At 43.1% G+C, this 17,694-nt stretch overlaps 1 protein-coding gene and 1 long non-coding RNA gene across 2 annotated transcripts; one reads left to right on the top strand and one right to left on the bottom strand.

Annotated features, from left to right (window-relative positions):
- Positions 1–1,558: 1,558 nt before the first annotated feature.
- On the bottom strand, positions 1,559–2,701 carry LOC308286968 (minor histocompatibility antigen H13-like; the record flags this gene model as incomplete). The annotated part of the gene is made up of 1 exon (XM_080728090.1): positions 1,559–2,701. The coding sequence occupies one exon, from the start codon at positions 2,699–2,701 to the stop codon at positions 1,559–1,561; it is 1,143 nt and encodes a 380-aa protein (XP_080584216.1).
- A 9,048-nt stretch (positions 2,702–11,749) lies between these two features.
- LOC308286560 lies at positions 11,750–12,271 on the top strand. The gene is made up of 3 exons (XR_013962107.1): positions 11,750–11,816; positions 11,906–11,983; positions 12,233–12,271. It is a non-coding gene; the product is annotated as an uncharacterized lncRNA (long non-coding RNA).
- Positions 12,272–17,694: the final 5,423 nt, after the last annotated feature.

The following is a 17,694-nucleotide window of genomic DNA, read 5'->3' as shown; positions in this document are numbered from 1 at the left end:
TTCTGAATCTATTGCAAGCATTTGTTTTGCACGAAAAACATTCCTTGGGCAAGAAATGGCCCCTCAAAATGATGGTTTAGTGATGAGTCATCAATTTTCACGGTCTTTTGGGGTCCGTTTTTAGCCCAAGGAATGTTTTTCATGCAAAACAAATGCTTGCAATGGATTCAGAATAATTAAAAACCCCTAGTTTGACCCCTCACATCCCACTTAAAGCAGATTTTTTGGGAGTCATATTTTCCTTTATAGTGTAGTGTATAGTAAGTAAAGGTAGGTAGGTCGTTTTCAAAACTTTGCCCCGATGGGATTCCTTGGGACTTTTTTTCCCTCACTAAGGACATAATGAGGATACAGAATCAGTTGAGTTTGCTATTTTAGGTTTTTTCATATAATGACTGGACTAAATTTACAATTTAGGCATTTATAGTAGATGCTCATGCTCTTAATCCAGAGTGATCTACAATAAGAAATTACAACACAAGGTAATACATCAATAGATCAAATGCATAGAAATATTAATCAAAAAACATAGTTAGACCAAGAACCTATTCAATTCAATAAAATCTAAAACAATCAAAACATCAATGATCTGTATGGCGAAGCTATACACACTATATAGCTTCGATGTACCATAGAATGCCATGTCGAAGACGAAGAGCCTGGGTACCGAGGCTAAGTCAAGACTGACATGGCCACACTAGGCTCACATCTAGAGTTTGGACCGCTACAGGGCCCTCGACCCTACATTGCATCGCCAATGTGACTGATACAGTCTCAATCATAACAACCACAGCTTTGGGGACCAGCCAACCGTTACCATGGTTTCCCAGGGAAAAGAAAGAATAACCAGCAGTGACTTATTCTATTCCAAAACAATGGAGTCCTGTATACATTTTTATGCATCACAAGAAAAATATATATTTACTAACTTTTAGCCTGTATTGAAAAGGTATGAGCAGAAGCTTAATGCTTATTGACGCCTATCCTTGACAAACGAACAAAAAGACAAAAAAACAAAACAACCGAAGACAAAACAAAATACATGAAAAAAAAAAGTTCACATTAACAGATTAAAGGATCGATTTTCCATTTTTACAGAATTGCCCGTTTGAATCTCATTTTAAATTGCTTTAAATTTATACTATGCTTGGTGGTTTCAGGCAAACCATTCCACAGCTTCACACCACTCACAGAAATACTTTTCCTCGTAGTACCAGCACCTAGTTCGTTTAAGTCTAATTCTCCTCACAGCTCATACCTACCATCCCTATCTCTAAACCTTTTTTGGATATTCCCAGGAAGCAGTTTATGCTGTGCTTTATTTGTGCAGTTTTAAACTCAACTAAATCAAAAAATGTTAGTGTTTTTGAATTCAGAAAGAGTGCATTTGTATGTTCATGATATCCAACGTTATTGACTATTCTTATTGCTTTTTTTTTTGCATTATGTTTATTGGTTGAAGGTTGCTTCTGTAGGTGTTACCCCACACCTCTACACAATAGGTTAAGTATGGTGTTATAAGGGTATTAAAAAAGGAATAAGTTTGGCTCCTGTGGTTCTATTGGTGCTTCTCTGAGGAGGACTCGTCGTCTTGAGATTCGGTCTCCTCCGGCGATGATTCCTCCTCATACTTGAACATCTCGGCGAGTTCTCCTCTGCAGAGGGCGACGAGGAGGGGCAGCCCAACGCAGGCCGGGACCAGGTACAGCAGAGCGGGCTGGGAGCGCCGGAAGGTGTGCATGACGACAATGGTGAGCGCCAAGCCAAGGATGTACGCCAGGAAGCTGGAGTAGAAGTAGGTCCTGCCATTCTTCTTCAGGCTGACGTCGAAGCGCAGCAGCAGCGCGATGAAGACGCCCGGGATGACCACGTCGCCCAGGCCCAGCATGGCAAAGTTCCCGGCCTCCAAGCCCCTCTCCAGCAGGTCCTGGGGGAAGACCAGCTTGATGGGGGCGTCGATGGACCTGGCCACGGTCTCCATGACGTCGGTCCCGAACACCCAGAAGATGTCGTAGACGAACAGCCCGCCCAGCAGGACGCAGCCCGCGCCCACGCTGCTCAGGTGGAGCATATCCACGCCATTGAGGGCCAGCGCCAGGCCGAACACGTTGTTGGCCACCCAGTGCTTCTTGAGGAGGTACCACAGCCCGAACGCGCCGCTGGGGACCAGGCACACCAGGTCCTTGACGTCCAAGCCGCAGCTGACGAGCTCCTCCTTGGCCTCTCCGGGGGCACCGCCCTGCGACGTGAACAGCAGCTCGTACTGTGTGTTGGGCAGACAGGACGGGAACACCTTGGCCACCAGTGGGCTCACCGTGTGAGACAGAGCGAAGACCCCCAGGGCGAAATAGAAGATGGAGGACAGGGACATCAGCAGCTCCATGTAGTCCTGAGGGAAGAACTTGAAGAGCAGGTAGAGGCCGAAGAGGAAACAGCTGGCGACGATGGGGAACCTGGCGGCGTCTCTACTTGTTATGGTCTCCGGCATGTCCGGCGAGTTCCTGGACTTGGAGCGGTCGACAGACCTCAGCGCGCCGAAGAAAATGGGGACCAGGGCCATCAGGACCAGACTGACGTACGCCAGTGCCATTCCCTCCGGGGAGGCCACGAATTGGGCCGCGGCAACGGTACTGTTCACCGCCTCGGTGACGTTCGAGCCTGTGATGTTCACAACCAAACCTGGATCGACGACTTCTGACATCGTTGTAGTTAAGTTCGGTGTCGGAGGACAGAGCACGGATGTCACAAAATTTACTTCAAGCTGCAAGAACTAAACTGCACGTCTACCTGTGTAGTACAAAGTGTTCTGCTGCATGTTTTTGGAGCTTTCATTTTATATCATGGAGAGGCAAATACGTTCATATTTGGAAGTCGGTATGGTGTCACAGTCTCACTATGATATGATGACATCAACATGACGTCCGATGTCTACATTATTTTTCAGGTGCCCTGCGAAGGACACCTGCAAAATAATATAAAGGGTGTCGCCAACCCTTATTTTATTTTATTTTATTTTATTTTATTTTATTTTATTTTATTTTATGTTTGAGCGGTGCAAACCGCTCCTGTTTCACTTCATGTTAACCAAACCTTAGCATGGACCAATCAAAAGCTGTTCTGACCATGATGTCATGAGTTAGCCAAACAGAACAGACCAATCGAACACCGTCTTGACCATAACGTCATTGACATAAAGGCTTATGATTGGTTTGTCAGTTTCAGAACGCGTTTACAAAAAAAAGTAGCACCGTTCACAGCCTTTGATTGGTCCGTGCTATGTTGACATAATGGACAGTACGACCTTTCATAGGCTGTTCAAACTCATACGAGCTGAATATTACCTTTGATCTGAGATAGTAACCACACTTGTACAGATTGTGGTTATTGTCCCAGGTCCCAGGTAACACATAGCTCACATAAGCTTAAAACGCGTTTAACAAAGCAAGAGCATTAGTCTAGCTGGGTGTTATTCGGCTTTGTGACGTTGAAAGTCTGTTTCATAAAAACACCCGCCGCTGCAGACCTACCGCAGCGGATGGTTCCCAACATAGAGTTATGGAGAACTCCTTCTAACGCTATGGACCAGAGCTAATGTAGACCTGCTATTTTCACTGTTTGGGTCCCGGGCAAACGTCTAATTTCCTTTTTGGGTCTTGAGCTAAAACATTTGGGAACCACTGGCCTATACTGCTCTCCTGTCGTCTTATTTTTTTTAACCGACAATAATCAGAACAAGGTTTGGCCCGTGTTGCAGGGCTTCATCAGGTTTCAGGAACCCTTTAAGTGGGTCAGAGTCACTGGGAATATCAGTGGAAACATCAAATAACTCCTCAGGTTCTGGAATGTTCCAAGTTATTAGGGAAGGTTCTGGGTTTAAAACTCTTTGTAGTGGAAGAGAGCCGTGTGACTTGTGGATGGAGGAAGTACTCGCCCTTTTTACTTTCAAAAGTATCAATACCCTGTGGTAAAAGGACTGCTTTTATAAAGCGCTTTTCTCCAACGCGCTTGTATTTCACATTCACCCATTCACACACACACATTCATACACCGATGGCAGAGGAAACCACGCAAGGCAGTTGAAGGCACCAACCTGCTCATCGGGAGCAGTTAGAGGTTCAATATCTTGCTCAAGGACACTTCGACCTTAGAATAAACAAAACTCAAAACCCTAACCCTGAACGCGCCTCTTTATACTTTCCACCTCTACAGAATGTCAGCCATAGCATTTCCTATGTTCCATTTCCTGATTTATAATGTGCACAGACAGACAGACTCTGGCAGAGAGTGTACAACAACATAATCTGCTACTGTGATCTGAATGCATGAATGAACCTTGTCTGACATGAGTCTATCTGTCCATGTCTAGACATGTCAGAACAGAAGCTGCTGCTACACCCATTCTGTGCTCACATCAGATGGGTTTATATTTACAATGCATGGTATCAGCCCTTATAGATATAGTAGGATTGGGAGACGATAGGACCCTGGGCAGTGGGCTTATGTAAAAGGCCCTTCCACACTGACTAGTATGTCGCAGGGACTTCTTACCCCCAATGCCGAGTGCCAAGCAGGGAGGCACTGGGACTTCTTACCCCCAATGCCGAGTGCCAAGCAGGGAGGCACTGGGTTCCATTCTGCAGAGGCATTATTGGTAAACCCGGCCGGGGATCGAACCCCAACCTCCCAGTCTCAGGGGCAGGGCGGACACTCTAACCACAAGGCCACTGAGCTGGTTGATGGCTCTGAATGTCTTATATCTTCTTCCCTCTTTGGATTGCGGTTCATGAATCATGTCCCTTAAGTCACTCTCAATATGATCTTGTTTCTCCATTATCTCAGATAAATGAGAACGTGACTTGGTTGTCCTTCTTTAGCAGTTGAAGAACATAACCACCAGGGGTCATCAAGCGTGCCATGACGCTGCCGTATTTTGGTGAAGAACCAGGCTTGCTGATCCTGATTCTGATACACTTCATGATTTACAGCCAACAGCACAATAACTACATGTACATGTAATTCAACAGGATCGACACCACACATGCACAGCACACTAACTGCAAAAGCATGCCGACAAGATTAATGCATAATTAATGCTCGCTCATACAATGGTGCCAAATGGTTGTGAGCTCATCTACAAGCACATCATGCACACAATTAAATCTAGGTATTTAATATCCAAAAGTGCTATGAGCTTGTAGAGCAGCTATTTTTGATGCGATGTAACTCCATCGTAATGCAGTATTAATCGGGAGCGTCCGAGCGTGTCGCTGTTACTACAAGTCATCTTTTCGACACCCGACTCTAACCCTCACCCTAACCCTAACCTCCGTGGAGTGAGTCGCTAACCCTCCGGTCGAAATGATGGTCGTTCGAAAGAGCGCGATTTTCCCGTATTAATCACACAAGCCACTGAGTGCTGCTGCTGTCATGATGATTTATTCCTTGTGACATTTTCAGTGTAATGAATTTCTGTAAATCACTTTTCTGAGCTCTTTACAATGGTTCATTCATTCATACATTCATACATACAACAGTCGACACCAGCATCCTCACCAGGGACGTGCTGGCCATTGGGAAAGGTGGGACAACTCCCGAACGGCCGGTTCATTCCCGGCCGGTCCAGGCTGGCTATTTGGAAAAAAATAAAAATAAAATGCATTCGTTCCATTTTGGGGGCTGGGCGGCCAACAAAGTAAATCGTCACTGTCAGGCAGAAAACCTTAGCCTAGTTCCAGACCCTGAATCGCTAGCCACACCCCTTTAATTTTTTTGTTTTGGAAATGTCAATTCAGGCTGAGTGTCAGGCTAAGAAAACCTTGTATCTCCAAGTTTCAAATTTGTAAATTTTTTCGCAAAGCAAAGCCCTGCTTCATCATACAAGGCTGTCGCACAAAAGTAGTGAAAACAGCAGATCTACAGATTGTAGATCGGCTGTTTTCACTAGTTTAAGTGATTTTTTTTTAATTTTTAAAATGGTTTTGGACAAGGTTTCCACCCGACAATGACAAAATATAACTCATGTAATTGGCCCACTGGCTTGTCACTTGTCATGATCTGAAATGGCAAATCTTTGAGTAGCAGCAGCGCTATAGAGAGAGATCTCTCTCTATAGCGCACAATGAGGGCCTCTGCAACTCTTTTTCCCGGGCTGAATCAGGGGCCCATGTCCCTGATCCTCACTTCCCAAATCAATGGTGGCAAGCTAACACTGACCGACTCATTGGAGGCAATGTGGGGTTTAGTGTCTTGCCCAAGGCGGACAGGAGGGGCCGGGATTCGAACCGCCGACCCACACATCATTTCATTGGACGACCTGAGCCACAGAGAGTGAGAGTTGTGTATTGTAGGCTATTCCTTCAGGACGTTTGAGCCTCTGTTACTGACATGATTGCATGACTATTATGCCCTTCGACAAGAAATACATTGTAAATGTAATAACCACGACAATTCACACAAAGATATGGCTTAGGGACCTACAAGCTCACAATGTGGCACATATGTAATACATTTTGAGCTTGTAAGTCGGCTAATTTTTTGGCACACAACACCTTGTACGACAGCATTTTCTCACTAGAATTCTGCCAATAATGTGATTATGTTCTTTCACGCCTCATCAGGGTATCCACTTGGGCCTTGAAAGTATAATCATTCTAAAGCTTCAGTCCAAAGCCAATTTGAATGAATAATCCATATCTTAACCAATCTGAATGCTAGAGCATAACAAGCAACAAGCATTTAGCATTTAGTCATCTGGCATTACAGTTACAGTTCAGCATGTTGAATTGTTCTCCCATCATATATGGTGCAGTGTAGTGCAGTGTTTTGTTCTGTTCTTAGGTTTTGTTTATAAACTGATGTCATTTGGCAGGACTAGGAGCTGGTGTTACTAAAGGTCACAGCTCACATAGCAACAGTAACACAGCACCGGTTCTCAGCATATCACATGTCTACTCCCTGCTGCCAGAAACATCCTCAGAGAGAGAGAGAGAGAGAGAGAGAGAGAGAGAGAGAGAGAGAGATAACCAGTTTAATTTATGAATAAACATATTGTAACTATATTGTATTGTTAGATAAGGGAGACATTACGCGCACGCGCGCGCGCGCACGCACGCACGCACGCACACACGCACACACACACACACACACACACACACACAAACACACAAACACACACGTACACACACACACACACACACACACACACACACACACACACACACACACACACACACACACACACACATCCACACACACACACACACACACACACACACACACACACACACACACACACACACACACACACACACACAAACTAGATGTCAAAGCGCCACTTTCATTTGTTAACCACCAGATGGCAACATCTTTCTTTTTTTCTTAGTCCACAAGGTTTCGAGGCAGAAAAAAGAGATGGGATTTGAAGATGATCATGATAGCATTACATCGTCTGTGACAATGTCTGTGAGGGAGTGCCATGTTTTTAATTTCTTGATAGTCAGTGTGCCATATCAACATTAAAGGTGTATTCAGTGATAATGAAAGTGGCCGGGGATCATCTTGTCCCAGTTGGCCTTACAGCGTGGAAATGTTTCGTTTTTTTATAGATTTTTTACACCATTATAATGTTCTCGTTTTGATCATTAGACCCAATCACTGAATATCGGTAGGCCTACGTCTCCAGCTTCAGGATATGTATGATACTGATTATTGTGGCGTTTTATGAGTTCAGTAGTTTACAATCTAGGCATTTAGCAGACTTAATTCAGAGCGACTGTGGTTCTCAAAACTTTTATTTTGACCATCAACTAAACATCATAACATAACTACGGCCATAAATACTCTACCCTGATTGGCCGAGGACTGGCTGGCCACCTCTGAAAACCGAATCTAGCTATGCTCGCAACACGGGCCATGGTGGAAGTCCTTAGATGGTGAGCACACATTCTAGTGAGGAGAATGAATGGAAAATGTACCAATTATATTTTTTATTTGAATGAAATACAATCACTGAATATACCTTTAAGTGTAGGCCTAATCATGACACCACATCAACATAAAATATTTCCAACTGATTCTGATTGTCCATAAATATAACATAGTTTTTTGAATGAAAGTAGAATTATGTGCAGGGTGTAATTTGCATAAAGATATGAGGAGCGCTCAGGGGGTTTAATTTTGAGCGGTGCTAACCACTCCTACGTCTGTCTGTCTGTCTGTCTGTCTGTCTGTCTGTCTGTCTGTCTGTATGTATGTATTTACTGTATATGTATGTACCGTATGTATGTCCCACACGTATGTTTTCATATCAAGATCCATTTATTATTTGAGCCACGGACTTCATGAGATTTAGCCTCTCAGATCCAAAACGTACAATATTTTGTTATCGTTGGATAATATTTTGTCCACAATTCCATGCTTCATTGATGTGGTACCATAGGATAGATAACAGGGAAAAACAATTCTTCTACATTCTCAAATTGCGTAGAAGTCTTGTAAAATAAGTAATGCAGCTGTTTAACAACAATTTAACTCTTGAGAACATAAAATGATCCAGATCTAAGGGTTCATTTGGTTACAAACTACATCATTTAGCTGGGGATCAGCCCTTTAAGGACCACTGGTGGTCCCCGGACCACTGGTTGAGAACCACTGGTCTATTTACTATGATGTGAAATTGGACCAATCAGATGGGGTTGGCCAATCAGGCCTGTATGATAAAGGGGGGTATTTAAGTGGGTTGTAAGTAGTCCAGGTCCCTTGGTTTGTACGCTTGTGCGGGTTTCCCATCTGGTCTGAGCACAACAGTGGGGGCGCGGGGTGTGAGTTCTAAGGGAGCGTTTGTTTTCGGTCGAGACGACGGAGACGCGTCGTCTCAAGCGAACTTGAGCCACATGAGAGACCGCCAAGCGAACTTGCCTAAAGCAAGCGAGTCGCCGTGCTTGCTTGAGTCAACTCAGTGCGGTCCGATTTATGTAATGATAGGGACAGAATCGTAAATCTTTGTCCCCACAACTTTTGGCACCTCTGTGCGGTCCAAGTGAACACAGCACTCCCTCCTCCGGTACAGCTCAGAGGTCACAGTTCGTACAGGAGACGCGGAGCGACCAGGAAGATCGAGGCCTCTGTCCTCTTTTAGATTCCATCCATCCATCCATCTTCAACCGCTCATCCGGAATCGGGTCGCGGGGGTAACAGTTCCAACAGAGATTTCCAGTGTTCCCTCTCCTGAGCAGCCTCATCCACTTCCCCCTTTGGGGATCAGTGGATATCAACCACGACAGCCCCTCAACACCCAGAGCCTTCAGCATTTCTGGCCGAATCTCATCAACCCCCGGGGCTTATTTGCCACTGTGGACTTGACTTAACTACGTCAGCGACTTCCTTCCAGGAGATTGACGCAGATCCCCCATCATCCTCAGGCTCTGCTCCCATCAGGGAGGTTATTGGGTCTGATGTAATTGGGTTTAGGAGTTCCTCAAAGTGTCCCTTCCGCGACCGAGTATTTCCCGGTGAACCTAAGCGCACGGTTGGGGCTTAGGAGTGTGGGGAACACGAACACGCACCACTGACTATTGCTGATGATGGAGAAGTTATATAGGCTAGCCTTTGAGAATGAGAGGCACTCTTGCCGATTTAGTAAGAGACTCGTCGCCAATTGCAAGATATTTAACTAAGGATTTATATTGTCTGTGTTATTGTTTACAACCACAATTATTCACGTGTGGCAAGATCGCGGTTCACTAGTTTTAGTAGGCTATATAGAAAAGGCTTCGTGTAGGCTTAGAAGCCTTTTCAGAAGTTAATTTAATGTTTTTCATTTAATGATTTCCTTTATCCTCATCTAATCTTATGCTAATGCACGCAACTGTTTTTGCCATGTTTTAAGGCCGTGTAGGCTTTTCAGAATTTGATTTAATGTTTTCCATTTAATGATTTCCTTTATCGTCATCTTCCGCTAGTGCACGCAACTGTTTTCGCCAGGTTTTAAGGTCTTATTAGTGGCCAAGGCCACGAAGTGGCAAAAGGCCACTCATTGTTATTGGACTTCATCATTAGTGGCCAAGGCCACGAAGTGGCAATGCCTTGGCCACTCATTGTTATTGGACTTCATCACTATTATTATTATTATTCCGCCACTTTTTCTCTAGCGGCTAGACCGTGCAGTCGCTTTTTACGAAACTCGGCAGTATGGCAGAGGACTATGCCAAACGGCTAAAACGCGAAGCTCGCAACAATCGGCCAAAGGGTGGCGCTGTAGGAAGCCTTCGAAAGTGCAAACTTTGAACTGGTGTAGCTCATGCCCTGTTTCAGGTACAGCAATTAAACCTGTATACACTTATGCGTCTCCTCATGCCGAACAACTTTTACGCTCTGACTTTTGACCTCTGACCTTTACCTCTCCCACAATTTTGAATTATATGAAAAACAGTCAAAATCTATCTCCTCCTGGGATTTTCGCGTAACGTGCGCGAAACTTTTTTTACATGAACTTTGGACCAACACGGTCATCGCACAGCGGCCGGATTTTCTTTAAAGCGAAACATTATTTTTTAATAATTAACCGTATAATGCAGTTTCATGCAAATTATTCTTCTGCCTCTAAATCATACATGTAAAGTGACACGTTCATGGCAGTATGGCAGAGGACTATGCCAAACGGCTAAAACGCGAAGCTCGCAACAATCGGCCAAAGGGTGGCGCTGTAGGAAGCCTTCGAAAGTGCAAACTTTGAACTGGTGTAGCTCATGCCCTGTTTCAGGTACAGCAATGAAACCTGTATACACGTATGCGTCTCCTCATGCCGAACAACTTTTACGCTCTGACTTTTGACCTCTGACCTTTACCTCTCCCACAATTTTGAATTATATGAAAAACAGTAAAAATGTATCTCCTCCTGGGATTTTCGCGTAACGTGCGCGAAACTTTTTGTACATGAACTTTGGACCAATACGGTCTGAAAACTTAGGCGGATTTTCTTTAAAGCGAAACATTATTTTTTAATAATTTACTCAATGTTGCAGTTATATGCAAATTATTCTTCTGCCTCTAAATCATACATGCAAAGTGACACGTTCATGGCATTTGGCAAATATGTAGAGGATTAGTCCAAATATCACTGAAAGCAATCTTACTCCAATTGGCCAAAGGGGGGCGCTATACGAAGCGTTTGAAAACTCAAACTTTAAAGGGGCATAAGTCATGCCTCGTTTCGTTTGAAGACATGCAACTTGCTTACACGCGTGCCTTGACTCAAGCTGAAGACATCTGTGTCTTTGTTAAGTAAGCTCCGCCCTTCGATTTTCCGCCTTTTGGAGCAGTTCGTAAAACACTTAAACCCGCTTTTATTCCGGAACTTTCGCGTCACGTGCACGGAACTTTTTTTACATGAACTTTGGACCAATATCTAAAGATCTGTCAGATCGGATTTTTAAAAAATTGAAACATGCTTTTTTAATAATTCATCAATTTGCGGTTTTATGCAAATTATTCTTCTGCTTCTAAAACAAACATTTAAAGTAATATTTTCTCACTGTGCAGAGCTGTGCATAGCTCACCTGGTAAGGCCTTTGTCTATCATTCCAGAAGTCCCCTGTTCAAGCCTTACCTCATGCATTTAAAATACATTTTACAACATTTTGCCGTGAAAACCCTGGTACTGCAACTGAACATGGCAACCCGACCAAACATGGCAACCTTCTTAAGCAAGGGTATAAATAGTGGTTGAGTTGAGGCCACTCCCCCCTCTCAGATTGTTTGGAAGCAGCATGGTGCTGGTGGTTGCTGCTACTCACTGCTACATTATGCAGCAGCTGCAGGTCTGTACACTGTTCATTATTCCAACAACTATTCCAATTTCTAACAGTTTCATTCATTATACTTACCCATACTATAATTTGTCTTTTAGATTTACCTCACCTGAACATACCTACCTGATCCACTCGATACACTGGCTGTGTATGATGGAGGAACAATGTGTCACTTGGTAAGCTGACCATGTGCTCTGAAATGTTATGTTGTTTTTGGTTTTGGTATCTAAATGTTAAACGATTTCTTTTGGAATGTAATGCTTGTATGTTAGCTGCAACGTTGATTATTGAATTGATGTATTTTGAGTTTAATGCCAATGCCTAGTTGGGGAGATTAATGGAATTATTTTGTTTCAAGCCTGTAGTGCAGCAGATTATTTGAATTTGTTGTTTTTCTATTCATTTGGCCTTTTTCTTTGATCCAGGCCAGGTTTATTGCCTAGAACTGAATCTGAAAGATGGCGAGCCTGCAGAAAGACTTGACACAATCCTGTCTGACCTATGGTTATGGGTAGGAAAAAGCAGCCGCAGTGATACTCATTCCTAGTTTGATTTGATTTTGAAGTAATGACTTTGAGTTTCTTTATAAAGTAATGATGTTTGAGTGCATTCATTTATTCATTTATTGTTTCAAACCATGCAGGGGAAGCTCAGCCTCACACCTGAAGCCCATCTGACAATCAGCTGACAATCAGTACCAGCTCCCAGATTGCTTCATTGAAGCCAAAGAACGGCAGTGTAAGTGGGTTCATTATTCTGAACTGTGTGGAACGGGCAGATTGAACACCTCTTCTCTAACTTGTGGCTCAACTGTAATTATTCTGAAGCTCACCTCATTTCTCTCTGCCTCCCCCACCTAGGCTGGCTGGGTTCCAACACCCCCCAATTGGAATCCATAGTCTGCTCTGCCCACAGGACGGCAGCCCCATGTGAGCGCCTAAAGTTCCAAGTTTTGACCCCCAGCCGCCTTCCCCTCAACGTTTTTCAATAAAAACAATTTAAGTTTAGTTAAGTCTGACTCTGCTAGCCACTTACAGAAAATAATGCTGCCAAATATTTTGCAATTGCAAATCCTTTGTGTAAATAAACTGAAATTCATACTATTGCATGACTATTTCTTTATCATGTTTCACAAGCATCTGGGTCTACAATGCCAGGGGTGTAAAAGTAACTGAGTACATTTACTCAAATACTATCCTTAGTATAATTTTGAGGTATTTTATACTTCACTTGTATAGTCTTACTTCTAGGCTACTCCAGTAAATGCTCATGCGTTGCATTGCATTGTGAGCTTGTAGATCTGCTATTTTCAAAAAATGTCAAGTTGATGCCAATACCTTTGTACTTTTATTCAGTATTACTATTTATCTCTATATATTCATGTTATTCCTGGCACCGCCCCTGTTATCCTGTTCATATCCTGAAAGAGGCGGGGGCTGAAAAAGCTGTCCTGAAAAACATCATTTGATTTCCTGTTGTCCTTGCATTAAAGTGTCAGTAGTTGGTGTTCTGGGCTCTGAATGTACCTGGGTTGCCATGTCTGCTTATAATAAGCAATTTGTGTCTCGTTAAGATTTTTATTTATCCAGCCCCCACCATGCAGTTGTACAGTGAAACCCAAAATTCAAAAATGGCAAAAATAAACTTTGCCAAAAATCTAAAAATAGAGAACTCGGGAACGGGAACAAAAGGCAAAACTCAAGAAAAAGGCAAAAATAACAAACACTGCACTAGGCTATGGGGCCCTTGCAACTCTCACTGAGATTTGTTCATCTCGCTCTGCAGCTATAGACAGAAAATCACACAAATCAGTACACAGTATCTCTACAGTGATGTGATCATGACGGATTTGTCCGATATCATATTCTATCTAATTGGCTAAAATTGAATTCCAAGGTTTGCAGGATTGCTCCTTTTTGAACAAATTGTCTCAAACGCAGCCTGCTATGTGTGTGAGATTTTGCACACACATTCCCACTAGGCCAAGGAACAGATGCCACCCTTCTCACATTGGCCTGTTATAGAGTCACCAGTGGGCCAAAAAAAACACCTGACCTGTTCGGAAGAACACTGCTTCTAGTTTCTCTTTGATGTCTTCTTTGCTTTCCCTTGATGCTTTTGCCTTGGCCACTTTATCGCTGCTTGCAGCTATATTTAGTGGCCAAGGCCACGAAGTGGCAATGCCTTGGCCACTCATTGTTATTGGACTTCATCACTATTATTATTATTAGTGGCCAAGGCCACGAAGTGGCAATGCCTTGGCCACTCATTGTTATTGGACTTCATCACTATTATTATTATTATTATTATTATTCCGCCACTTTTGCTCTAGCGGCTAGACCGTGCAGTCGCTTTTTACGAAACTCGGCAGTATGGCAGAGGCCTATGCCAAACGGCTAAAACGCGAAGCTCGCAACAATCGGCCAAAGGGTGGCGCTGTAGGAAGCCTTCGAAAGTGCAAACTTTGAACTGGTGTAGCTCATGCCCTGTTTCAGGTACAGCAATGAAACCTGTATACACTTATGCGTCTCCTCATGCCGAACAACTTTTACGCTCTGACTTTTGACCTCTGACCTTTACCTCTCCCACAATTTTGAATTATATGAAAAACAGTAAAAATGTATCTCCTCCTGGGATTTTCGCGTAACGTGCGCGAAACTTTTTTTACATGAACTTTGGACCAATACGGTCTGAAAAGTTAGCCGGATTTTCTTTAAAGCGAAACATTATTTTTTAATAATTAACCGTATAATGCAGTTTCATGCAAATTATTCTTCTGCCTCTAAATCATACTGCAAAGTGACACGTTCATGGCAGTATGGCAGAGGACCATGCCAAACGGCTAAAACGCGAAGCTCGCAACAATCGGCCAAAGGGTGGCGCTGTAGGAAGCCTTCGAAAGTGCAAACTTTGAACTGGTGTAGCTCATGCCCTGTTTCAGGTACAGCAATGGAACCTGTATACACTTATGCGTCTCCTCATGCCGAACAACTTTTACGCTCTGACTTTTGACCTCTGACCTTTACTTCTCCCACAATTTTGAATTATATGAAAAACAGTAAAAATGTATCTCCTCCTGGGATTTTCGCGTAATGTGCGCGAAACTTTTTTTACATGAACTTTGGACCAATACGGTCTGAAAACTCAGGCGGATTTTCTTTAAAGCGAAAAATTATTTTTTAATAATTCACTCAATGTTGCAGTTATATGCAAATTATTCTTCTGCCTCTAAATCATACATGCAAAGTGACACGTTCATGGCATTTGGCAAATATGTAGAGGATTAGTCCAAATATCACTGAAAGCAATCTTACTCCAATTGGCCAAAGGGGGGCGCTATACGAAGCGTTTGAAAACTCAAACTTTAAAGGGGCATAAGTCATGCCTCGTTTCGTTTGAAGACATGCAACTTGCTTACACGCGTGCCTTGACTCAAGCTGAAAACATCTGTGTCTTTGTTAAGTAAGCTCCGCCCTTCGATTTTCCGCCTTTTGGAGCAGTTCGTAAAACACTTAAACCCGCTTTTATTCCGGAACTTTCGCGTCACGTGCACGGAACTTTTTTTACATGAACTTTGGACCAATATCTAAAGATCTGTCAGATCGGATTTTTTAAAAATTGAAACATGCATTTTTAATAGTTTTTAATAATTCAATCAATATTGCAAGTTGTATGCAAATTATTCTTCTGTCTCTAAAACAAACATTTAAAGTAATATTATCTCACTGTGCAGAGCTGTGCATAGCTCACCTGGTAAGGCCTTTGTCTATCATTCCAGAAGTCCCCTGTTCAAGCCTTACCTCATGCATTTAAAATACATTTGACAACATTTTGCCGTGAAAACCCTGGTACTGCAACTGAACATGGCAACCCGACCAAACATGGCAACCTTCTTAAGCAAGGGTATAAATAGTGGTTGAGTTGAGGCCACTCCCCCCCTCTCAGATTGTTTGGACGCTGCATGGTGCTGGTGGTTGCTGCTACTCACTGCTACATTATGCAGCAGCTGCAGGTCTGTACACTGTTCATTATTCCAACAACTATTCCAATTTCTAACAGTTTCATTCATTATACTTACCCATACTATAATTTGGCTTTTAGATTTACCTCACCTGACCATACCTACCTGATCCACTCCATACACTGGCTGTGTGTGATGGAGGAACAATGTGACCATGTGCTCTGAAATGTTATGTTGTTTTTGGTTTTGGGATCTAAATGTTAAACGATTTCTTTTGGAATGTAATGCTTGTATGTTAGCTGCAACGTTGATTATTGAATTGATGTATTTTGAGTTTAATGCCAATGCCTAGTTGGGCAGATTAATGGAATTATTTTGTTTCAAGCCTGTAGCAGATTATTTGAATTTGTGTTTTTCTATTCATTTGGCCTTTTTCTTTGATCCAGGCCAGGTTTATTGCCTAGAACTGAATCTGAAAGATGGCGAGCCTGCAGAAAGACTGACACAATCCTGTCTGACCTATGGTTATGGGTAGGAAAAAGCAGCTGCAGTGACACTCATTCCTAGTTAGTGGCCAAGGCCACGAAGTGGCAATGCCTTGGCCACTCATTGTTATTGGACTTCATCACTATTATTATTATTATTATTATTCCGCCACTTTTGCTCTAGCGGCTAGACCGTGCAGTCGCTTTTTACGAAACTCGGCAGTATGGCAGAGGACTATGCCAAACGGCTAAAACGCGAAGCTCGCAACAATCGGCCAAAGGGTGGCGCTGTAGGAAGCCTTCGAAAGTGCAAACTTTGAACTGGTGTAGCTCATGCCCTGTTTCAGGTACAGCAATGAAACCTGTATACACTTATGCGTCTCCTCATGCCGAACAACTTTTACGCTCTGACTTTTGACCTCTGACCTTTACTTCTCCCACAATTTTGAATTATATGAAAAACAGTCAAAATCTATCTCCTCCTGGGATTTTCGCGTAACGTGCGCGAAACTTTTTTTACATGAACTTTGGACCAACACGGTCATCGCACAGCGGCCGGATTTTCTTTAAAGCGAAACATTATTTTTTAATAATTAACCGTATAATGCAGTTTCATGCAAATTATTCTTCTGCCTCTAAATCATACATGCAAAGTGACACGTTCATGGCAGTATGGCAGAGGACTATGCCAAACGGCTAAAACGCGAAGCTCGCAACAATCGGCCAAAGGGTGGCGCTGTAGGAAGCCTTCGAAAGTGCAAACTTTGAACTGGTGTAGCTCATGCCCTGTTTCAGGTACAGCAATGAAACCTGTATACACGTATGCGTCTCCTCATGCCGAACAACTTTTACGCTCTGACTTTTGACCTCTGACCTTTACCTCTCCCACAATTTTGAATTATATGAAAAACAGTCAAAATCTATCTCCTCCTGGGATTTTCGCGTAACGTGCGCGAAACTTTTTTTACATGAACTTTGGACCAACACGGTCATCGCACAGCGGCCGGATTTCTTTTAAAGCGAAACATTATGTTTTAATAATTCACTCAATGTTGCAGTTATATGCAAATTATTCTTCTGCCTCTAAATCATACATGCAAAGTGACACGTTCATGGCATTTGGCAAATATGTAGAGGGTTAGTCAAAATATCACTGAAAGCAATCTTACTCCAATTGGCCAAAGGGGGGCGCTATACGAAGCGTTTGAAAACGCAAACTTTAAAGGGGCATAAGTCATGCCTCGTTTCGTTTAAAGACATGCAACTTGGTTACACGCGTGCCTTGACTCAAGCGGAAGACATCCGTGTCTTTGTTAAGTAAGCTCCGTCCTTAGATTTTCCGCAATTTTGAGCAGTTTGTAAAACACTTAAACCCGCTTTTATTCCGGAACTTTCGCGTCACGTGCACGGAACTTTTTTTACATGAACTTTGGACCAATAT

The sequence above is a fragment of the Nannobrachium achirus genome (assembly GCF_963921795.1).
Source record: "Nannobrachium achirus genome assembly, chromosome: 6".
Classification (NCBI taxonomy): domain Eukaryota; kingdom Metazoa; phylum Chordata; class Actinopteri; order Myctophiformes; family Myctophidae; genus Nannobrachium; species Nannobrachium achirus.
Note: the sequence above shows the minus strand (reverse complement) of the source record. Positions and strands in the feature narration are given on the sequence as shown.